General features: G+C 42.5%; 2 protein-coding genes across 7 annotated transcripts in view; one reads left to right on the top strand and one right to left on the bottom strand.

Moving 5' to 3' along the window:
* Positions 1-305, top strand: part of IRAK4 (interleukin 1 receptor associated kinase 4) — a 61,683-nt gene extending 61,378 nt beyond the window's left edge. For all 6 annotated transcript variants that reach the window (XM_075344973.1, XM_075344974.1, XM_075344975.1 and 3 more), the window contains exon 12: positions 25-305. In XM_075344973.1, coding sequence (XP_075201088.1) covers positions 25-72 — 48 coding nt within the window. In that variant the 3' untranslated portion in view covers positions 73-305. The remainder of the gene's footprint in view (positions 1-24) is intronic.
* Positions 306-11,969: 11,664 nt separating this feature from the next.
* TWF1 (twinfilin actin binding protein 1) overlaps positions 11,970-25,605 on the bottom strand; it is a 74,589-nt gene continuing 60,953 nt past the window's right edge. The window contains exons 7-9 of the mRNA XM_075344970.1: positions 21,126-21,276; positions 19,539-19,660; positions 11,970-16,070 (exon numbers count right to left, since the gene is read on the bottom strand). Coding sequence (XP_075201085.1) covers positions 15,900-16,070; positions 19,539-19,660; positions 21,126-21,276 — 444 coding nt within the window. The 3' untranslated portion in view covers positions 11,970-15,899. The remainder of the gene's footprint in view (positions 16,071-19,538; positions 19,661-21,125; positions 21,277-25,605) is intronic.

The following is a 25,605-nucleotide window of genomic DNA, read 5'->3' as shown; positions in this document are numbered from 1 at the left end:
CTAATATCATATTTCATTTTACAGGTGCTCCACGAGTTGGAAAATGTCACCAGCATCCGATCTGGGTTCTGATTTATGCCAAGTTTTCTGCCCAAATATTTATTACATTTTGTTCCATGGACTATAACAATTTTCTTTTTAAAGACTCTGGGAGACAAAATTGATGAAGAGGCCTTGAGAGGAAATGAAGGTGAACATTTTTGCCCTTGTACGAAAACTAGTTAGTTGGGAAAAGTACAGTGTGGTGGTTTGCTATATGTATGTCCTCCAATTTTTCTACATTTAATAAAAAAGTTGAAAAAGTACCCTAAGCCCAATAATTTCCTTTTCCATATCTGACTGCCATCTACCAATTAATGTACAGTATATTCCAATGTAGAAAAAAACATGACAATGATAGGAAGATTCATAGGAAGAGCAGAAACACTGTTAGTTATTAGCATGTTGTCATTAAAGGGGTATTGCCATGTCCATGATCCTATCCCAAAACGTAGTAGGTGAAATAATAAGAATATTATCAAATACCTCCAATTGTAGTAGAGTTCTCCTGATATAGCCATGTCTATTACCTCATGTGCAGGGTATTGTAACTTTGATATCCATGGTTACATCCACAAGCAACTAACTAATTATCACTATACGAGGGTAAACCTTGAGGGGTTTAAAATAAAAAGCGACACACGCGGCGCCACTCTAAATGTAGTAGTTCAAATGCATAAATATTGCTTAAGAAATGTGCATAAATTGCACTCACCTTATTTCAAGTTAGGTCAAACCCATAGATCCCTTTAGGATCAATCCCCACAATCTCTGTGCTGATCTGCTGCTCACTAGGATTTGATACACTGTGAGTCACCTCCACAGGAAACCGGTAAATTGAAGTGCTTGAAAAATTCTTCAAATCCAAAAAGCGTGGCGCTGATCCCCAAATATATTATAACAGAAGAAATTTTATTCAGCTACTATAAAATATTACATAAACATGACGTTATTTTACCTGAAGAAGGCTATCTTTTTTTTAAGATTTTTTTAGCCAAAACACGTTGTAATATTTTATGTAATATTTTATAGTAGCCAAATAAAATTTCTTCTGTTATAATATACTTGGAGATCAGCGCCACGGTTTTTGGATTTGAAGGATTTTTTCAAGCACTTTAATCATCACTATATGAGAGGACATAACCATGGATATCTAAGCTGCAATGTCCTGCACATGAGGTTGGAGACATGGCTATATCAGGATAACTATACTACATTTCTAATTGGAGGCATTGGGTAAAGGTCCAGTCACACTAAGCAACTTACCAGCGATCCCAACAACGATAGGGATCGCTGGTAAGTTGCTAGGAGGTTGCTGGTGAGATGTCACACTGCGACGCTCCAGCGATCCCACCAGCAACCTGACCTGGCAGGGATCGCTGGAGCGTCGCTACACAAGTTGCTGGTGAGCTCACCAGCAACCAGTGACCAGCCCCCAGCGCCGCGTGGAAGATGCTGCGCTTGGTAACTAAGGTAAATATCGGGTAACCAACCCGATATTTACCTTGGTTACCAGCGCACGCAGCTACACGTGCAGAGAGCAGGGAGCAGCGCACACTGAGCGCTGGATCCCTGCTCTCCTAGTTACAGCACACATCGGGTTAATTACCCGATGTGTGCTGCAGCTAAATGTGCACAGAGCAGGAGCCGCGCACACCGCTTAGCGCTGGCTCCTTGCTCTCCTAGCTACAGCACACATCGGGTTAATTAACCCGATGTGTCCTGCAGCTATATGTGCACAGAGCAGGGAGCAGCGCACAATGCTTAGCGCTGGCTCCTTGCTCTCCTAGCTACAGCACACATCGGGTTAATTAACCCGAAGTGTCCTGCAGCTACATGTGCACAGAGCAGGAGCCGGGACTGACAGCTAAGAGCGGCGGACGCTGGTAACGAAGGTAAATATCGGGTAACCAAGGACAGGGCTTCTTGGTTACCCGATGTTTACTGTGGTTACCAGCCTCCACAGAAGCCGGCTCCCTGCTGCCTGCACATTTAGTTGTTGCTGTCTCGCTGTCACACACAGCGATCTGTGCTTCACAGCGGGACAGCAACAACTAAAAAATGGCCCAGGACATTCAGCAACAACCAACGACCTCACAGCAGGGGCCGGGTTGTTGCTGGATGTCACACACAGCAACATCGCTAGCAACGTCACAAAAGTTGTTCGTTAGCAGCGATGTTGCTAGCGATGTTGCTTAGTGTGACGGGGCCTTAAGGCATGGATCGTATGTGGTTAATCCCCGCCCCCTGCTGTGGGCAGGTCGTGGCGATCCGCGCACATATCAGCTGTTTTCAACAGCTGACGTGTGCCTGCTAATCACAGCTGACGTGTGCCTGCGATTATTAACCCTTTACATCTCACTGCCAAAATCTGGCGAGATGTATATGCGCGTCGCCATTACAGTGACTTACCCCGCCCCTATCGGAAGTCACGTGACATGATCACGTGACTTTCAGTGGTTGCCATGGTAGCACAGGGTCATGTGATGACACCTGTAGCTAACATGAGTCACTTCCTCTCAATGCCGGAATACAGCCGGCATTGAAAGTAAAGCACCATATTTGCAGTTCTCAGCTCTGTAGCTGTGATCTGGAGATATGGCAGAGCGATCTGATTGCTGATCGCTATAGCCCCCTAGGGGGACTAGTAAAATAAAAAAAAAAAGTTTTAAGAAATTAAAAAAAAATAAAAAACCTACAAGTTCACCACCATTGAAAATTAAAGGGTTAAAAAAAAAAAAAAATACACATATTTAGTATCGCCGCGTTCAGAAATGCCCGATCTATCAAAATATAAAATCAATTAATCTGATCAGTAAACGGCGTAGCGGCAAAGAAATTCCAAACGCCAAAATTACGGTTTTTGGTCGCCGCAAAATGCAATAACAGGCGATCAAAATGTAGCATCTGCACAAAAATGGTACCATTAGAAACGTCAGCTCGAGACGCAAAAAAAAGCCGTCACTGAGCCATAAATCCAGAAAAATGAGAATGCTACGGGTTTCGAAAAATGGCGCAAAACTTGCGCCACTTTTTTGGACAAGCTTGTGAATTTTTTTTAACACCTTAAATACTAGTAAACCTATACATGTTTGGTGTCTACAAACTCGCACCGACCTCAGGCATCACACCCACACATCAGTTTTACCATATAGTGAACATGGTGAATAAAACATCCCAAAAACTATTGTGCGATCACACTTTTTTTGCAATTTTTTTGCTGTTTTCCAGTACACTATATGGTAAAACTCATGATTGCATTTAAAAATACAGTTCGTTCCGCAAAAAACGAGCCCTCACATGACCATATTGACTGAAAAATAAAAAAAGTTACGTTACGAAGAATTGCGAAAAAAAAACCCAGCGCAAAATCGGCCGGTCGTGAAGAGGTTAAGATATCTCGCTCTTTGCAGTAACCCAGCACTGCCGTGTACTTTACCGAGGGTTACTGAATGGTAACAGCAGTGACCATTTGTTAATAGTTTGGTAAAGTGCATCAGCGCTGGGATATTACAAAGAGTGCGATCTTGCTCTTTTACACTGAATGGGGTCACTGAGGTTTGTGGGATCCTACAACCCAAAAGATGGGACCTGGATGTGCTAAAAAGTTGGGTCCTTTAGGGGAAAAGTTCGGAAAACTTGGACCTCTTTTGTTAATGTGCTATTTAGAAAATTCACCAGTCTGAGACTTTTTCTTACATCTAAAAAGAAGCCCCAGACTGATCAAGAAAAAACACAAAGTGACAGAAGATGGAATTGTTAGAGTCCAATACATGCGATTAACAAATTAGATGATTTTCCTCTGTACTGGGCCGGTTTCACACATCTGTGAAACATGGACCATTGTCACACAGACATGTATGAAGCAGTTAGCTCAGGTGGGCAGACCGTGCCACCTACAGGTCTCCTGATGTGAGAATGGTCCGGGTGGCAAAATCGGCTTACATGGAAACAAGTTTTACTCTTATCTTATACTAGAAGGTGGCCCGATTCTACGCATCGGGTATTCTAGAATTTACGTATTGTGTAGTTAATGTATGATTTTTGTTATATATATAGATGTTGTTGTCTGTAGTTACCAAGTGTTTGTGTAGGGGCTGTACATGTTCTGGGTGTGGCGGGGGGTGAAAGCGGTGTTGTTTGTGTGTTGCGTTGTGTGTCGTTATTTGTGGAGCGCTGTGTGTCTGTATCGTTGTGTGTGTGTTGCGCGGTTTGTGTGGGTGTGGGGTGTGTGTGTGTGTGTTTTGGGGGGAGATATGTTTTGTGCAATGTGTGTGTTGTGCGGTGTGTGTGTATATTTGTGTGTGCCGCGGTGTTTGTGTGTTGGGTGTTGTATGTGTGCGGCGTTGTGTGTGTGGGTGTCTGTGTAGGGCAGTGTTTGTGGTTCCCAGTGTGTGTGGTGTGTTGTGCAGTGTGTGTTGTGCAGTGTGTGTTGTGCAGTGTGTGTGTGTGTGTGTGTGTTTTGGGGGGAGGTGTGCACCCCCCATCGTGCTCCATCCCCCATGCTGCGCACCCCCCATTGTGCTCCATCCCCACTCCCCATTGTGCTCCATCCCCCATGCTGCATACTCCCCATCGTGCTCCATCCCCCATGCTGCGCATTCCCCATCGTGCTCCATCCCCCATGCTGCGCAATCCCAAACGTGCTCCATCCCCCATGCTGCGCACTCCCCATCGTGCTCCATCCCCCATGCTGCGCATTCCCCATCGTGCTCCATCCCCCATGCTGCGCACTCCCCATCGTGCTCCATCCCCCATGCTGCGCACTCCCCATCGTGCTCCATCCCCCATGCTGCGCACCCCCCATCGTGCTCCATCCCCCATGCTGCGCACCCCCCATCGTGCTCCATCCCCCATGCTGCGCACCCCCCATCGTGCTTGTGACTTGTGGCAAACTTTAAACAACACTTTTTATGGATATCTTTGAGAAATGGCTTTCTTCTTGCCACTCTTCCATAAAGGCCAGATTTGTGCAGTGTACGACTGATTGTTGTCCTATGGACACTGTCCCACCTCAGCTGTAGATCTCTGCAGTACATACAGAGTGATCATGGGCCTCTTGGCTGCATCTCTAATCAGTCTTCTCCTTGTTTGACATGAAAGTTTGGATGGACGGCCGGATCTTGGTAGATTTGCAGTGGTATGATACTCCTTCCATTTCAATATGATCGCTTGCACAGTGCTCCTCAGGATGTTTAAAGTTTTGGAAATCTTTTTGTAACCAAATCCGACTTTAAATTTCTCCACAACAGTATCACGGACCTGCCTGTTGTGTTCCTTGGTCTTCATGATGCTCTCTGTGCTTTAAACAGAACACTGAGACTATCACAGAGCAGGTGCATTTATACGAAGACTTCATTATCCACAGGTGGCTTATATTTATCCTCATCATTCATTTAGGACAACATTGGATCATTCAGAGATCCTCAATGAACTTCTGGAGTGAATTTGCTGCACTGAAAGTAAAAAGGACGAATAATATTGCACGCCCCAGTTTTTAGTTATTTTTTAAAATAAGAAATACATTTCGTTCAACTTCACAATTGTGTCCCACTTGTTGATTCTTCACCATAACATTAACATTTTTATCTTTATGTTTGAAGCCTGAAATGTGGGAAAAGGTTGAAAAAAATCAAGGGGGCCGAATACTTTTGCAAGGCACTGTATACAGTTGAAACCAGAAGTTTACATACCCTATCTAAAAAGACACATCTGCATGTTTTTCTCACTAACTGACATGAAATCAGAATAAACCTTTCCCATTTTAGGTCAATTAGCAACCAATATTATTTATATTTGCAATTGCCAGAATAATGAGAGAATGTTTTAAGGCACTATTATTACTATTTGCAACGTTAAACGTTTACATACATTTAATTAGTATTTGGTACCATTGCCCTTAAACTGTATAACTTGGGTCAAATGTTTTGGATATCCTTCCACAAGCTTCTCACAATAGTTGGTAGGACTTTGGGCCCATTCCTCCTGACAGAACTTTTGTACCTGACCCATGCTAGGTAGGTCGCCTTGCTCACACCTGCCTTTTGATCTTTGCCCATTTTGCAATAGGATTGAGTTCAGGGTTTTGTGATGGCCACTCCAAAACATTGACTTTGTTATCCTTAAGCCACTTTGTAACCAGTTAGGCAGCTTCGGGTCATTGTCTTTTGGATGATCCATTTCCACAGAAGCTTTAAGTTCCTGGCTGATGTCTTGAAATGTTGCTTCATTATTGCCACATAATCGTCTTTCCTTATGATGCCATCTATTTTGAGAAGTGCACCAGTCCCTCCTGTAGCAAAACAACCCCACAACATAATGCCACCCTCGTGTTTAAAAACATGTGAAAAAAAAACCTTTAAAAAGCAATATTTTATTAATAGATGTATTAAAATAAAACCACAAAGATAATTGTGTTCTAAAAATCTGCTAAGTGCACAGTAAAAGGGACATTTACTGCACCCCGTACATTAATCTCCCTCCTGTGCATTACCTGGCAGTGGAGGTCGGCACCCTAGGTCATGATATGGCGCCCTCACTCACCGTCAACTATCCCTGAATTTTCCTAAATGTCCCTACCAGAAAAAAGTGCTTGTGCCTAAGGCTATGTGCGCACGTGTGCGCTCTGCACGGCACCTAAAAGGTGCGCTTCAGAGCGCAGCTGAAAAGCTCCGTTCTGAAGCGCATGCTGCCTCTCCCTATAGACAGCATGCAAACCACACGGAAGAAGGGACATGTCACTTCTTACAACGCAGCGATTCGGGCAGCAGCCGAATCGCTGCGTTCTAATACGCCACGTGCGCACGGCTCCTGCACAATCTCCATAGACTGTGCAGGGGACGCAGAACGCAGCGTAACTGCATGCAATACGCACACGTGCGCACATAGCCTAATTGAGTTAAAGTGATTTCAGTGCAAATTACAAATAAAGTAATGTGGCAGAGGCAAGCAAATATTGTCAGGGAAGTAAAAAACTTGTAATACTTATCACTTTCCTATGCAGGTAACTGATGGTCTCACTTGATATATCGCCTCAACGTGTTTCCCCATTTTGGTTCATCAGGAGGCAGATGAGAAAGATATTTGTAAAATTTGAGTCAAATAGCAACAGAGTTAATAGTCCATACTGATGATTGTAGCATAATAGCTGTGGGTCCCAGATGATAGGTGATGTATCTGAGACCTACAGCTATTATGCTGCAATCATCAGTATGGACTGTTAACTCTGTTGCTATTTTACTAATATATTGCAAATGGATATCCTCTGCCAAGTTACTTTAGTTGTGATTTATTTTGTACTGAATCACAATTTAATTAGGCACAAGCACTTTTTTTCTGGCAGGGGCATTTATTGAAATTTAGGGGTAGTCGACTATGAGTGGGGGTGCCATATCATGACCTAGCGTGTCGACCTCAGCTTCCAGGTAGTGCACAAGAGGGAGATTAAGGTATGGGGTAAGTAAATCTACCATTTACTGTGCACTTAGGTAGGTTGTTAGAACATAATTATCTTTGATGTGGGTTTATTTTAATACCTATTAAAATATTACTTTTTTTCACGTTTTCATACTGTATTGACCCTTGATGTGTATTGTTTTGTGAACCCTCATGTTTCACAGTTGGGATGAATTGAAATACTATGTCCCAAGAATGACAAAAGTATAGTTGTAACATTCATTTAAATGTTGTGATTTGGTCTCAGTAATTCATTTGTAATTTGCCTGAAGAAGGAGCCTTTGTGCTCTGAAAGTTTGCTAATATAATTTTTCTGGTTAGCCTATAAAGGTATCACTCCTAATATACTTTTGTCATTCTTGGGATATAGTATTTCAATTGATTTTTCTGACTAACACGGTACCACAATATTACCCTGTATTGCACACAGTTGGGATGGTGTTCTTACGCTTCAAAGCTTCTCAGTTTTTCCTCCAAAAGTAATGATGTTCATTATGGCAAAACAGTTCAATTTTAGTTTAGTCAGACCACAGAATATGTCTCCAAAAATTAAGGTCTTTGGTCCTGTGCGCATTTGCAAACATTAATCTGTCTTGTTCTGTTTCTTTTGGAGTAATGGAGTGGCCTTTCAGCCCATGTTGATTCTGTACTCGTTTCACTGTGAATAATGACACAATCTTACCAGCTTCCGCCAGCATCTTCACAATGACTTTGGCTTTTGTTCTTGGGTTGCTATGCTATGCACATGTCTGACCAAAGATGGTTCATCTTAGGCCTGCAACACACATCCGTGATTCGGGTACGTTTTTGCACGTACCGGAGACACTGAGACCAATGTTACATTAATTCATTAATCAATCTCATATTCCCTGCTTTCCACGCCCACAGGCACCTGTGATTGGTTGCAGTCAGACACGCCCCCCACGCCGAGTGACAGCTGTATCACTGCACCCAATTACAGCAGCCAGTGGGCGTGTCTATACTGTGCAGTACAATAAATAATTAAAAAAAAAAAACGGCGTGCGGTCCCCCCCCATTTTAATACCAGCCAGATAAAGCCATACGGCTGAAGGCTGGTATTCTCAGGATGGGGAGCCCCACGTTATGGGGAGCCCCCCAGCCTAACAATATCAGTCAGCAGCCACCCAGAATTGCCGCATACATTATATGCGACAGTTCTGGGACTGTACCCGGCTCTTCCCGATTTGCCCTGGTGCGTTGGCAATCTGGGTAATAAGGAGTTAATGGCAGCCCATACCTGCCACTAAATCCTAGATTAATCATGTCAGGCATCTCCCCGAGATACCTTCCATGAGTAATCTGTAAGTTATCGTAAATAAACACACACAACGAAAAATCCTTTTATTTGCAATAAAAAACACTAACAAATGCCCTCGTTCAACACTTTATTAAGCCCGAAAAACCCCTCCATGTCCGGCGTAATCCACGGAGGTCCAGCATCGCATCCAGCTCTGCTACATGAAGGTGACAGGAGCTGCAGCAGACACCGCCACTCCTGTCAGCTCCATGAAGTTACTGAAGAGAGCCGCGCGATCTGCTCAGCTGTCACTGAGGTAACTCGCAGCCACTGCTGGATCCTCCAACTGTGACAGCAAGTCGCATGTGACTACATCGCTGTCACTCGGGCGACTTGCTGTCACAGTTGGAGAATCCAGCGGTGGCCGCGAATGACCTCAGTGACAGCACAGCTGATCGCGATACTCACCTCAGTTGCTGCGTGGAGCTGACAGGAGCGGCGGTGTCTGCTGTAGCTCCTGTCACCTTCATGAAGCAGAGCTGGATACGACGCTAGACCTCCGTGGAATACGCCAGACATGGAGGGGTTTTTCGAGCTTAATAAAGTGTTGAACGAGGGTATTTGTTAGTGTTTTTTACTGCAAATAAAGGATTTTTTCAGGTGTGTGTGTTTATTTACTGTAACTTACAGATTACTCATGGAAGGTATCTCAAAGAAGCAGTGTGTTTCAGGTGTGCATTAAAATACATCCATAGGTGTGTCTATAATTAACTCAGATGTTGTCAATAAACCTATCAGAAGCTTCCAAAGACATGACATCATATGGGCTGTCCCAAATTGTTTAAAGGCCTAGTACTTTTAGTGTATGTAAATGTTTGACTTTGTAGAAAGTAATAGAGAATGTGTCAAGGCATTTTTATCTCTTAGTATTCTGGCATTTGGCAAATATAAATCATTTTGGTTCCTAACAGACCTAAAACGGAAAAGGTTTATTCTGATTTCATGGCAAATATTGAGAAAAACATGCAGATGTGTCTTTTTAGTGTATGTAAACGTCCGGTTTCAACTGCACTATGCAGACAAAAAGTATAGAGACACCTCCTAATTACTGAATCCAAGCTTCTAACTCCTTCCCATTGCCACCGTGTGTCAAATATAACAAATAAAAATGCAGTCTGCCATTACAAACTTGTGAAAGAATAGGTCGGGCCAAAGAGCTCTCTGAATTAAGTGTTGTTTGAGAAATGTCTTCCCTTCTAAATATTCTATCATCAGCTGAGTAGTATTTTTGAAAAAAGGACTGTTTAGAAAACTACAAAGCGGGGTCAGTGAGGGCTGAGGTGCATAAGTCACAAATAATCTGCAGATTCAGTAACTACGGTGCACTAGCACATTCATGATATGGGTTTCTGTGGCCAAGTAGATGTGTGTAATCTTATCACTACCAAGCCCATCTCAGGCATTGGGTGGAGAAGTGTGAAGCATTCGGCTACTCTATCTGCAATTAATTTTTGTTCTGTGGAATGACAAATCACACTTCTCTATCTGGCATCTTATGGACTGGGATTGGCAAATATTATGTGAAGGTTATCTGTCAGACTGCATTGTGCCAATCAGAAAGTTTGCCGGAAGAGGCAATGAGGTAGTATTTCAGAGATTGGCCTCAGCCTTGGGCTATGTACCCACAGGACAATGTACCCGCAGATTTATCTGGATTTTCTAGATAAATCTGCAGGTTTTAGCAAGTACAGCCACTCCCTATGTTATCCTATGGGACATGAGGAGTGTCTGTGTTGATGATGTGGTATGTGCGCCTGCAGAATATACTGCAAATGTCCCACAACCGCACGTAACTGCATGTCAATTATTCATGTGGAAATTTCTGCAGAATTCCCCGTCCTCCACTATGGAGTTAGAGGCCGGGACTTCCGCAGGTAAGTCGCATGAATGTCTGCAGGTTTTCAGCAGATATTTAGCTGGAATCCCGGAACTATTGATAACTGCTGATTCTGGGGAGCTCCTGCGGACATATCCGCAGGTACAATGTCCCGTGGTCACATAGCCTTAGTTCCAATGAAATCTTAATGCAGTCTGCTACCACAACATTTTTGTTTGCTTCTAGCTTTCAGAAAGACCATTTTATCCAGTCTGAAGAAAGTGCAGATCAACCTGTAATACTTTTATATTAGACTGTGCAACTATACTTCCATACCCGGCTAACCTAAGCAGACCTATCATACTGTTATGTATAAACCATGACTTGTGCACAGCTGTAATGGAGCAACAAGTCTCTGAAGCTGTTCAGCGAGTTGATACACACAGCACTTCTGAGGTGGTGCACAAGTAGGGTCTAAAACAGTCTCAAGTAGATGTAGAAACTTGGCACTCAAAATCAATGTGAATAGTAGTTTTTATTGTGAAGAACTTGTAGGACCAGCACATGCACAGACGTTTCGATCAAAAGACCATCAGCATACGTGCAGGGGGTCCTCAGAAATGATAGTGTGGTGAGCAACATAGCTGGGTATGACGCGGTGTCTACCGCTGTATGTGGCACAACTACAATTCACATTGATCCTGAGTGCCAAGTTTCTACAGCTATATGAGGTTGTTCAGTCCTTGTCTCACATTTTATATGATTTAGATTCATACAATCTAAAAATAAGTATTGCTCTACAACTTAATGTTTCAATGGATGCAGCGTTTCATGTGCCTTTATGCCACTTTCCTCTTTGTTAGTACCCATGTGTCAAGACTCCAAGCTGATTTCATCTCCACCTTTTTTTATGCTGCCATCACCTAGATGACATGATGCAATATAGTACATCTGAATACTAAATCAAGAGCCCACCCTCAAGGAGTTCTTACATGCCACCTATACCTGTGTGCTCATGCCCAAGTCATCTTTTTAAAGTCGTGAGAATGAATGAGTTATCAGAACAGGTTTTATTAAACCCGTTTGTGTGCTGTGTATACTTCATGTGCAGCCTGGATGGCGATAAAATCCAGGTCACAGAGTGCACAACCCGGCTGATTGGACTTTCCATTATATATTGTATCTAGAACAAAAGGTACTCTGTTAATAGTAATAAATGGTAATCTTGCAACAATAAAAAAAAAAAACATTTTATGAGGCGAGAGATTTACAAGTATAAAATTAAAACCAGCTTTCTGGTTGGCATCTACATGAGACAGGAAAGGAACATACAGGTAAATGTTCTTGCTTTGGGTTGAATTTATTCACAAATATTCTTCATGTAGTTTTTGTTTCTTTCAAAGTCATAAATCATACATACAGGTCAAACAAAAGTCAGTAAAAATGCAATTATTCTAATAGAAATTTGCATAATCAGCTAAGCTTGTAAAACATGCCATTTTAATAAAACAGTTTATAGGCAAAAAACGGAGAAACTGTATCCAATTCCCAGTTTTTAAAGCATAGAAAAAGGTACATCTATGAAAGAATTACAAAATCAGTGATCATTTTTATTAACGGCTGTATTCAAGCAAACATTAAAGGCCTTGGTTCTAGGTCAAGAATGCCACACTTGTGAATAGGATCCTCAGTTGAAAAAATTAAAATAAAAATAAAAAAAAAACCCCTGTTGGGATACAAAAGACTTGGGGAAGAAAGAAAACAAAAGAAAATTCAGTCAAAATGATTTTGATACATAATAGACACATGATAGTGTGAGATAAGAGTTAATCTATGGCCGGAGTGACACTCGCGAGAGATTGGCATCACATCACCCGGTATGGCCACACACACTCTCCGGACAGGAGCGTCTTATAGAAATACATACAGCCGACCGGCTCCTGTTAGGAGAGCGGCAGGCCATGTCGGGTGATGCAATGAAAGACTCTCGCAAGTGTGACTCCGGCCTACCACTGATTTCCAGGATGAAGGGGCTCAATTGTGGATCAAACCTTTATAGCATTACTCAGCCATTTATTTCCAGAAATCAGATCCCCACATCTAAACAAAGGGCCAATCAATGGCAGTGTTTTTATAATGTGAAAAGATTCCTCAAAAATAAAGAAATATAACATTTCTGTGTCATATCTTTTAGCCATCAGTGGTCTGATCTTCTCCCATGTACACGTATCTATTGGAGACACTGCGATCTTGACATTCGCTGATTGGTACATTTAATAACCACGAAATGAATGAGCCACAAATGTCAACTGTAGTATGACTATGCTAACATATGGCCATCTTTATTAAAAAAATAATAAAAAAATTACACTGTTTCTTTAGAAGTGTAAAAAGGTGTGTTAGGTTCTTCTATACTTCTAAAAAATAAAAAGTCCACCTTTGATAAAAGTTTGCCAAAGATGAGCACAGTTCTGACCATTTGAGTCTCCATCATCTTTGAATATCTTTTGTGGTTTCCAAACAATCGTTCGGTAGATGCCTAGAATACATGAACAGCTAATGGCAAAGCAGAAAATCAATGTTATTGCATTTTCCCTTTAAAGCATCGCAAAGGTTTTTTTTCCAAACAGAATAATCTTTGGTTCCAAGAAATCAAGGCTGTGAAGAAAATTCTGATTAAAAGAATGCATAGTAAAAGATGAAGAGGGAAAAACACTTTATTCTGTGCCAGAGCTATGGTATTCAAGGGCTTACATATATGACCTGCCCATTGTACCTCCACGGGGGCAATATAAAATAAATGTAACCATGATGTGACATACTGTATAAACTGTGTGTAATACAGAAATAGAAAAGTAAAAAAAGACGACACCGGCACTTGTGGCTGAAATGTCAGTTGTGTGGCAATTCCATTGTACCTGTATTTCACAAGTGGGACGTTACACTATTGTATTAATAAAGTGGCCGTAGAGTATGTGAGGACTTTCATAGTGTTAGATTGCTCTTTTCGAAAGAATGCATAGCACACAGAAAAAGCAGCAGAAGAACTTGTCCTAAAGTTCACGCTACAGCCCAATGGACAGACGTGCCCAATTTCCTTCAATAATAAGACAAGGAGCAGCAAAAACACTTGCTAAATTCAAGTTTGGTGGATATTATTAATGTTACTTCGCTGCTGGCGAAGCTGATAAAAAAAAATGATCCTTGTCAACAATTAGTTAATTATGGACCTTTCCTGGGAGAAAGGGTTGTCCAAAGTTGACAACATAGCGTTCATGGAAATAGCTGTAGAGGTATAAATATCTGCAGAGGATACATTTTCACTTCTTGTTGCTAGGATAAATTCCTGAGAGATTTACGATATAAACCCAATAATAAGGGAATCTGTCAGCAAGTTTTTGCTATGTAATCTGGCAGCAGCATAAGGACAGAGACCCTGATTCCAGGGGTGTATCCCTTAGTTTTCTCTGTTGCAGATTTAGCAGAGCTCAGATGTTGAGTTGCATATAACCAAGCCCATACCATTGATTCCCAGCTTTCTGTGTCCAATGTATAGTGCTGAGGATGTGGTTGAACTAGAAGGCACGAGACACCCTGTCCTGTAGTGATAATTTCCTACTCATAAAACACTGTATTGAAACCGCAACACACAGCCAAATAAGTGATACATCACTAATCAGGCTCTCTTCCACTACATCATGCTCCGCTCAGCTTATACAGAAAAAAAAACAAATTAACGTGAGAATTAAAATATAACTTTTGATTAGATTTCTTAACATATTAAAAGACTTACAACACGTGAATTTAAAACGACTAAACCACAGGAGGATGTTGTTGTAACTTGTCTTTAGTAATAGGTCGATTAGACACTATCCTGACCCATCTAGGTCACTCAAGATTTGGATCAAACACAAATATTCTGATTTACAATAACAAAGTGTGTTGCAAAAAGTGGATATAACCATAGAATCTTACTCGGCATCACAGCATAAGAAAACAATTCACTACAGCTCTTATTGTAACTATCAAATAAACACAATAATACCACGAGGAAAGGAATAGTACAAAAGCTCAAAATCACAAGGTTATAGGTCTTATATATGTTAAACATATAAGACATGTGGTTTAGTCGTTTTAAATTCACGTATTGTAAGTCTTATAATATTTTAACAAATTGAAAAGTTATATTTTAATTCTCAAGTTAATTTGATTTTTTTTCTAAAATTTGATAAATTAGTCTTAAACTAGTAGTCATACTGGTCTGTCTTTTGCTATACATCTCAGATTATACACCAAAAACCTGCTGACTGATTCCCTTTAAGCCAGCCCCTATTATTGTAGTGGTGTCACCAATACAGCCTCGCACTTTATAAATACCTGAGGGGTACTGTGCTAGTAATCAGTTAATTATCACCTGTGCAATGGATAGGTGATAACTGCTAGGCAGGGGACATCAGAGCTCCACTGATCATCAGAACAGGATTCTGTGCCCCCTCTGAATGTAGTGGTCACACATACGCCATTTCATTTGCAGGCGAGTGACAGACCACTGTACTTGGTTGTCTTCATCAGCACCAGTGACTATGAATGGAGTCAAATTCAAGCTCTATTCAGTTTGCTTTATCTTCATGTGAAAATATTTAGCAGTTCCTTAATTCGAAGCGGTAACTGGCAGTGGTTTAGCCTTCTCGGGGCATATGGACTCATGTCGGACACTGTATAGAAGATACAGTGAGCGATAAATCACCCACAATGGATTTGCTTAGATGACTGATCGAGTAGTATGTATGTAGTCAAATTTTACAATTGTACAAGTTAGGGTTTCTTTAAAATATGCTACATATATATCGGAAAAAAAGGAAAAATTCATTGCATAGTGCTATCCTATGATAAACTCTACCTCAGTGGTGGAAATCTACTGACTTTTCACTTGAAAGGGAAGCAATTTAATGAGATTTCCTCATTTGGTAAAAAGCATAATTGCCATATATACAAATACATATTAGTAAGAGTGTCAATTTCCCATTATTATGTGCACACCACTAATGCATTGTAACAAGCTCCTTCTTTTAGTGGTGGCGATATTGCTTTTTTATGTCGAAGAGTACTTAGTGCACTGGAGCAATCATCAAAATGCTTCAGGACAGAAGTTCAAAGTGACAGGAGTGGAGGAATGACAAACTGAAGACATCACTGTTGTGTGTACAGATTACAGCGGGGTGGAATGGTCACAGTTCACCTTTCCACACATCAAGAAGCCGCTGTACAGTTCTAGTCATTGGCTGTATCGACTTCTGCAGGACCTCTAATGATCCTCCTGATGCCCCTCTTTCCAGCTGGACCCTTAGGCTTCGCAAAATTTTGCTTGTGTGCATGTTGCTTTGGGTGGACTTCATCGTAAAGGAAGTCTGATGTCAGTTCATCTCCATTATCTATTTCAATCTGTGCAAATAAAATTGAAATAGGTTAAACATTTGGGAACCTTCAGAATTTTCTGTATTTCTGTACAAATTTGACCTAAAACACCACATTTTTTTACATAAGTCCTGAAAATATTAAAAAAATTGAGAGTCCTCCATGATACCTTTGACTGTCTAACCTACAAGATGGTAACAAATGGCAAGCTTTTGAGACTACTCTGGTCTCTACTATACATGAAGACACCGGAGTAGTCTGGAAAGCTTGCCATTTGTTAACATCTTGTTGGTTAGCCAGTCAAAGGTATCAACCACAGAGGACTCTCACATTTCAATATTTTCAATCTACTGCCTAATACGGTACAACAATATATAATTCTTTTTTCAAAAAAAGTCCCTAAAACCTAATTAAACAAATGAGTCAAAAATATTAGAGTGATTTTTTTTTACATTCGGAAAATTATAAAACACAGGTCTGTGTATGGTAAAATATGCAACCCTTTGCTTTCAGTACCTGGTGTGACCCCCCACAGGCAGCAATAACTGCGTCTAAACGTTATGATTATTGATTAGTCCTACACATCGGCTTGTAGGAATTTTAGCCCATTCCTCCCTACAAAACAGCTTCAACTCTTATGTGGGTGGGATTGCTCGCTTTCAGTCCTCATTCCAAAACTAGCTTTATTCTGCTTCAACCATTCTTTTGTATAAGGACTTGTGTCCTTGGGTAATTGCTGTGCTTCATGACCCACATTCTCTTGAGATTCAACTCATGGACAGATGTCCTGAATTCATTGTTCTATCAATGATATAAAGGCATCCTAGCTCAGATGCAGCTAAACAGGCCCAAACCATGATACAAGCACCATCGTATTGAACAGTTGGTTTGAGGATTTTATTCTGTAATGAAGGGTTTTTCTTTCTCAAAACATAAGACTTCTCGTTTAACCCCTTTATCATAAATAAACGTATATAGCATGTCATGAGCAGATGTCAGTTTCTGCATGATGGCGTGCTCTATGTATCATGGATTAAAGCTTCATGCAACAGCGGTCACTGATCGCTGACCAATATGACCAGAGATGTGGGGACAGATTTCGGCGATCCCTGCTCTCTGTAACCGGTCAGTAAATCTGACTGACCAATCACAGCATGATCGTGAGGGAGGTGCTGTAATATCAGTACTTCCTGGACACTCAACTGCAGTTTTGCCTTAGCTGACAGCTGAGCTCCTGCAGTAACAGCCACGACAGGCACACGCACCGGCCCTGGTTAATTAATACCCCCTATATGCCGCGATCGAGAACAACTGCAACATTTAGAAGGTTGTGAAAGGCAAGAGGCTCCCTCTCTCACCTCCATCGGCAACCCTGTGACAAAATCATGGGGAGCTGATCATGGTCATGGTATTCAGAGGCCAAACAATGACATCCTGTTATGCCAGGTATGGTGGCCTGTTACATCCAGCCATGGACTAACAGGTGACCTATCAGTGTAATCTCACAGGTCTAATGTATTGCAAGAGATCGGAGATCAGAAGAATAAAAATCCCATCGATGGACAAGTAGAAAAGTAAAAAAAAATTACAAAAAAAATATAAAAGACTAAAAGATATTACACCAACAAATAAGAATATTTCTGTAAAATATAAAGCTAAATTTATACATCACCGGGTCCAGAACGACAATCTATAAAATTGTCCCACTGTTTAACCCCTACCGTGAACATATACATATATACAGTACATATATTTATTATGCATATTATACACACACACACACACACACACACACACCAGAACAGTAAAGCTGTCCTAACACTTTTACCACACTGTAAGTGGCCTAATCCCCACAAATTATTTTTTTTTCTGAATTGCTGGGTTTTTTCATTTTGCATCCTAAAAATTGGAATAGTCAGAATGTGTGCTGAAAAGACTACAGAAGCGCAAACAGGGTCTCATCTGGGAGAGAGTATGTGGAGGGGACAACAGGCTCACCTGGGGTACTTGTGAGACGCCACAACTACTACAGTGTATACAAAAATTGTAGCTTTGGCGATTTATGTGCTCATCCTGCAAAAACAAGACCTCAAATGCCTGTCGGCAGAAATATAAATAAATTATAGCTCTCAAAATATGATGATGCAAAACTTTTTTTTGTAAAAAAAAAACCAAACAAACATTTTTTAGTGTATGATAGTTATGAAACATAAGTCGCTGTATTCGCAGTGATCCAAAGAATAAAGCCATCTAATCACTTATTCCGCACAGTGAATGACGTAAAAAGACATGATTTTTTTCTGCCTCTTGAAGAATGCAGTACGGCTCGGCTTACACTGACCTATACACTAAGCGCTTATATTGGGTACTCCGTGTAAATCTCTGAAATATGTGATTCAGATATCGAGGAACAAGAGCCACACATAGTTCACAGTATCTCTGCTGCCTTATTAGTGAATGGATCCGTAGGGGTATCACCTGAATCATGTATTTTATAGATATAGTTGGAAACCCTAGTGTAAGTGCTCAGGATGAAGCACAGTATAAATATGAACGGATGCAAAATGTTCTCTACCCTAAAATGCTACCAATAAAAACCTTCTACTCAACCCATAAAATAAAACTTCCTACTTAGGTCCATCGTCTATTAACAGAAATAGGGGAGGGATTTTCTTTTTGGGGACACTAAGTCCAGTCCCACACTTGGGTACTGCCCTTGTTAGGGAGGGGTTCCCTTTTTTTTGCCGCGGGTGCCTTTTTTGTGCGTTTTTAGCGGCCAAAATTGCACAAAAACGCAGCGTCAAAAAAAAAAAAAAAACCAAAAACGCAGCGTGTGCACATAGCCTAAAAGTGATAAGACAGCTTTATTCTTCCGGTCAGTGCGATTACAGCGACACCATAGTTATAGAATTTTTGTGTTTTGCCCCTTTTATACCATAAAACTATTTTATAGGGAAAAAAACCCAAAACAGATTTGCATTGCTGTATTCTGAGAGCTATAGCTTTTTTTATTTTTTTGCTAATTGAGCTTTAAGGTGGCTTGCTTTTTGCGGAACATGATGTTTTCAGCGGTACCATTATATTTATATATGACTTTTTGATTGAGTTTTCTTTCACTTTTTTCCGTCAGCTGTATTATGAAAAGACTGTTTTTACAATGTTTTTCTTTATTTTTCTTTACAGTGTTCACTGAAGGGGTTAACTAGTGTGAGTTTTATAGCTTGGGTTGTTATGAAGGTGACTATTCCAAATTTGTGTACTTTTCTGTGTATTTAATTTTACACACCAAGTAATTTAAGACCCTGTCTTATTTTGGGGGAGGGGGGGAAACACGGTAGGATGACTCCAGACACTTTACCAGACACAGTACAAGCTGCAAAGTGACAAAATTGTTAGCCTTAAATGTGTTCTACGTTGCTCTGCTCAAACTAAGTATCTATAAGCTCTGCAGAAACAAACTATCGGAATCAAGTGCTCATAACAAGGCAATATTACCTTTTTGACAATTTCCATCATCAGTTGTTTTTCAATGACATCTAACAATGGGTTCTTGCAGCTAGAATAAAGCATTCGCTCCCGTATACTGCAGTTATACCCGGGCATTGAATAAATAAACACTGTAAAGATATAATAAAATACATTTCTAAGCATAAAACAGGAGACTAATTCTGCAATGCAGATAAACACAATCTGAACAGCATCACGTGGCTCATGTGACAATAGTGTTGCAGGAGCTTCTATTTTCACCATACACATCTTTTTAACAATACAGTTACTTAAGAGTTGCATGATGGGATAGTTCTACATGACCTAAAAGGAAACTGTCACTTCAATAAATGCTATTTACCTGCATGTATAGTGGTAATCTGCAGGTAAATAGTGTTTAAAATCATGTCTGGTAGGCTTCCTGCAAGGGCGGCTACAGGAAAAAAGTGAAGTTATATTTTCCCTGCAGCCGCTCGCCTCCAGTCTTCAGGGTAAAACATGGGGATGTTAGTCATGGCTCAATGCACAGCAAGCATGTAGTAATCGCTCCCTGGCACAATGATTGACAGCCTGCTCTATAGCATATACTGTATATACTTGAGTATATGCCCATTTTTTTATGCTTAAAACGCCCCCCTCGAGTGAGGGTCCCACTAAAAATTATTCTCACCTGTTCTCCGATCCCGTGGTGCAATCTTACCTGCTTTTTGCGGACTGCAGGCACAATACACCCCTCGGTGATCGCGGCCGATGCAGGGACCGCCGCTGTTGTCGTTCGCATTTTACTTCAATTGAATGCTTTACGGTGCCAAGGGGTCTATTGTGCCTGCAGTCCGCAAGAAGCAGGTAAAAGGACATTGCGGGAACGGAGGACAGGTAAGAATGAATGTGTGTGTGTGTGTGTGTGTGTGTGTGTGTGTGTGTGTGTGTGTGTGTGTGTGTGTACGAACGAACAACGGCATAACAGGGGACATGAGGACTATTGCTACTGGGGACAATATAAGCACATTACTACAGGGGTCAATATGGGCACATTACTAAAGGGGTCAATATGGGCACATTACCACAGCGCACAAGGATGGGCACATGACTAATGGAGACATTATGGGAACATTAGTACAGGGCACAAGGATGGGGCATATTACATTTTATTGGTATGTATTTTTATTTTTTAAATTTACCAGTAGCTGCTTCATTTCCCACCCTAGACTTATACTCGAGTCAATAAGTTTTCCCAGTTTTTTGTGGTAAAATTAGGTGCCTCAGGTCAGCTTATACTCGTGTATATACGGTACTCATCATCTGGATTATCACTATTTCTATAGCCACTTGTGTGGCAGGATTGTTATGTCACGTGAGCTTTGCAGTGCCGATATTAATGGGTTGCCTCCGATTCAGGAGGTGAGAACATGTTTTTTTTTATTTTATAAAAGGAGCATAGTCTAATTTAAGACTATGTTGTTCAAGTATTGGACAATTCCTTTTAGCAATATGGTTCCATGGATAATAATATATGGACATTGGATAAGAAATATCCGTTCTTAGTTACCTGAAAACCAAAAGCATTTAAAATGAATGATAAAGAAAGTCCAGTACCTATAGAGTCCAAGTAATCCCCTTCATGGGAATGTTTATAGAGGAAAAAGTGGTATCGTGCAGCATCTTTTGGAATCCTTGCGGGCAAGTCCTTGACTTCTGTGTACGCAGTGTTTGCCAAGACAATGATTTCATTCTGTATATCAATTTTCTAGGAAATAATAAAGTGTTAAGGATTATTGAACATGACATGAAACGCATTAGGACACAAACACTATTTTTACACAGTGCTAACAGACATGCAAATAGGAGGTGCCTGGAAATATAAATACTGAGCTGACATGTCATATATTTGACTGAACAACATATACATCTGTGCAAGTAAAAGGCAAATATTAGGACTAATATGTACTGTACCTGATCTGTGAATGCAGAGTTTTCAGCTTTAGTAGGCATTTTTAGAAAATGCTTTTGTGCAGTGCTAGGCTACATGTCTTAGTGGGAAAAGGTTTTCTTCATGTTGGGTTTATACGCTACTTGGCAAAGTGAAGGCTACAGTGCCATTTAGGACGTCCCTATCGATAGAAGCTTGGAAAGGATATAGTACAGATTATGGGGGATATTATAGGTGGAACAGGTTCTGAAATTATTTTTCTTTCAATTTATTTATACATTACAAAAGCCAAAGTTTTATCAAGGGTGTGCAGACCTTTCCTTCTACTGGAACTGACAATGTAAAAACTAGGAATGGAAATTCCAGTCTAAAGGGTGCTTTACGCGCTGCGACATCGCTAACGATGTCGCGAGCGATAGCACCCGCCCCCGTCGTACATGCGATATCTGGTGCTTGCTGCCGTAGCGAACATTATCACTATGGCAGCGTCACATGCACATACCTGGTCAGCAACGTCGCTGTGACTGCCGAACAATCCCTCCCTCAAGGGGGAGGTGCGTTCGGCGTCATAGCGCCGTCACTAAGCGGCCGGCCAATAGAAGCAGAGGGGCGGAGATGAGCGGGACGCAACATCCCGCCCACCTCCTTCCTTCCACATTGCCGGTGGACGCAGGTAAGGAGATGTTCATCGCTTCCGCAGTGTCACACACAGCGATGTGTGATGCCGCAGGAACGACGAACATCGTACCTGTGGCAGCAGCAACGACATTAAGGAAATGAGCGACATGTCAAAAATCATCGTTTTTGAACGATTTTGCGATCGTTGAACGTCGCTCATTGGTGTCACACGCTGCGATGTCGCTAGCAGCGCCGGATGTGCGTCACTAACGACGTGACCCCGACGATATATCGTTACTGATGTCGCAGCGTGTAAAGCCCCCTTAAGGATCAGATAGTTGGCCATGAATTCACACAATGATGTGTTACCATGTAAGAGAAAGGGACTGTTTTTTTTCTCAGGTGTCAGCCTTTTTTCTCACCGTTTCTCTCAGACAGACAAAGGTGGGTTCATCTCAAGTAGACGGGGGTGTAGCCAAATTCTTCATAACTTATGCAACAAGATGGCACAAATTATGACATATGTACACCAGGCAGTTGAAAGATTAGCCAAATTCATTAATGGGGCGCATTTGTCAAAGAATTTACGCATATCACTCTTGGTGTACAAAATGCAAGGGTCAATGAATTGGGCCCTATGTATGTTGAAATGTGTAATGTATATTTCTCTGTACATTCTGATGCGCCAGTAGAGGTCTAGGATACATCGGTCTCATCCATTTCAGGTGGATGAGAATGTGGTGTGAACAGAGCTTAGTAACCAGTTGACCACTACGTGGACTGGATAGTCAGATCGGAATCTCTTGCTTGCTCAAGTGACTGAACTGGAATCTATGATGAATCTAATACTACTGTTTAAAATAAAACAATAAAAGAAGGGAATTTTGTTTACTTACCGTAAATTTTTTTTCTTCTAGCTCCTATTGGGAGACCCAGACAATTGGGTGTATAGCTTCTGCCTCCGGAGGCCACACAAAGTATTACACTTTAAAAAGTGTAACCCCTCCCCTCTGCCTATACACCCTCCCGTGCAGCACAGGCCCATCAGTTTTGGTGCCAAAGCAGGAAGGAGGAAACTTATAAATTGGTCTAAGGTAAATTCAATCCGAAGGATGTTCGGAGAACTGAAACCATGAACCAAAAGAACAATTCAACATGAACAACATGTGTACACAAAAGAACAACAGCCCGAAGGGAACAGGGGCGGGTGCTGGGTCTCCCAATAGGAGCTAGAAGAAAAGGAATTTACGGTAAGTAAACAAAATTCCCTTCTTCTTTGTCGCTCCATTGGGAGACCCAGACAATTGGGACGTCCAAAAGCAGTCCCTGGGTGGGTAAAAGAATACCTCGATAAAAGAGCCGAAAAACGGCCCCTTCTTACAGGTGGGCAACCGCCGCCTGAAGGACTCGCCTACCTAGGCTGGCATCTGCCGAAGCATAGGCATGCACCTGATAGTGTTTTGTGAAAGTGTGCAGACTCGACCAGGTAGCCGCCTGACACACCTGCTGAGCCGTAGCCTGGTGTCGCAATGCCCAGGACGCACCTACGGCTCTGGTAGAATGGGCTTTCAGCCCTGAAGGAATCGGAAGCCCAGACAAACGGTAGGCTTCAAGAATCGGTTCTTTGATCCACCGAGCCAAGGTTGACTTGGAAGCCTGCGACCCCTTACGCTGGCCAGCGACAAGGACAAAGAGCGCATCAGAACGGCGCAGAGGCGCCGTGCGAGAAATGTAGAGCCTGAGTGCTCTCACGAGATCTAACAAGTGCAAATCCTTTTCACATTGGTGAACTGGATGAGGGCAAAAAGAAGGTAAGGAGATATCCTGATTGAGATGAAAAGGGGATACCACCTTAGGGAGAAATTCCGGGACCGGACGCAGAACCACCTTATCCTGGTGAAACACCAGGAAGGGGGCTTTGCATGACAGCGCTGCTAGCTCAGACACTCTCCGAAGTGATGTGACTGCCACTAGGAAGGCCACCTTCTGCGAAAGGCGTGATAGAGAGACATCCCGCATCGGCTCGAAAGGTGGTTTCTGAAGAGCCGCTAGCACCCTGTTAAGATCCCAAGGTTCTAGCGGACGCTTGTAAGGTGGGACTAAGTGGCAAACCCCCTGCAGGAACGTGCGGACCTGCGGAAGCCTGTAACACTCTAGGCAGCAGTGCCAGAGGAGGAAATACATAAGGCAGTCGAAACTGCGACCAATCCTGAACTAATGCATCTGCCGCCAGAGCTCTGTGATCTTGAGACCGTGCCATGAATGCCGGGACTTTGTTGTTGTGCCGAGACGCCATTAGGTCGACGTCCGGCGTTCCCCATCAGCAACAGATCTCTTGAAACACGTCCGGGTGAAGAGACCATTCCCCTGCGTCCATGCCCTGGCGACTGAGAAAGTCTGCTTCCCAGTTTTCTACGCCCGGGATGTGAACTGCGGAGATGGTGGAGGCTGTGGCTTCCGCCCACAGCAGAATCCGCCGAACTTCTTGGAAGGCTTGACGACTGCGTGTGCCGCCCTGGTGGTTGATGTACGCAACCGCCGTGGCGTTGTCCGACTGTATTCGGATCTGCCTGCCCTCCAGCCACCGCTGGAACGCCTTTAGGGCTAGATACACTGCCCTTATCTCCAGAACATTGATCTGAAGGGAGGACTCTGTCGGAGTCCAGGTTCCCTGAGCCCTGTGGTGGAGGAAGACCGCTCCCCACCCTGACAGACTCGCGTCCGTCGTGACCACAGCCCAGGATGGGGGCAGGAAGGATTTTCTCTTCGACAAAGAAGTGGGAAGAAGCCACCACTGAAGAGAGGTTTTGGCTGCCCGTGAAAGGGAGACGTTCCTGTCTAGGGACGTCGACCTCCTGTCCCATTTGCGGAGAATGTCCCATTGAAGTGGACACAGATGAAACTGCGCAAAGGGAACTGCCTCCATTGCTGCCACCATCTTCCCTAGGAAGTGCATGAGGCGCCTCAAGGGGTGTGACTGGGCTCGAAGGAGAGTGCACCCCTGTCTGTAGTGAACGCTGCTTGTCCAGCGGTAGCTTCACTATCGCTGAGAGAGTATGAAACTCCATCCCGAGGTAAGTCAGCGATTGGGTCGGTGTCAATTTTGACTTTGGGAAATTGATGATCCACCCGAACCTCTGGAGAGTCTCCAGAGCAATGGTCAGGCTGTGTTGGCATGCCACCCGGGAGGGTGCCTTGACTAGAAGATCGTCTAAGTAAGGGATCACCGAGTGGCCCTGAGAGTGTAGGACCGCCACTACTGCTGCCATGACCTTGGTGAAGACCCGTGGGGCTGTCGCCAGGCCGAAAGGCAGTGCTACGAACTGAAGGTGTTCGTCTTTGATGGCGAAACGCAGGAAGCGTTGATGCTCTGGTGCAATCGGCACATGGAGGTAAGCATCCCTGATGTCGATCGATGCTAGGAAGTCTTCTTGGGACATCGAGGCGATGACAGAGTGGAGAGATTCCATCCGGAACCGTCTGGTTCTCACGTGTCTGTTGAGCAGTTTGAGGTCCAGAACGGGACGG

This window comes from Anomaloglossus baeobatrachus, chromosome 4, assembly GCF_048569485.1.
Source record: "Anomaloglossus baeobatrachus isolate aAnoBae1 chromosome 4, aAnoBae1.hap1, whole genome shotgun sequence".
NCBI lineage: Eukaryota > Metazoa > Chordata > Amphibia > Anura > Aromobatidae > Anomaloglossus > Anomaloglossus baeobatrachus.
Note: the sequence above shows the minus strand (reverse complement) of the source record. Positions and strands in the feature narration are given on the sequence as shown.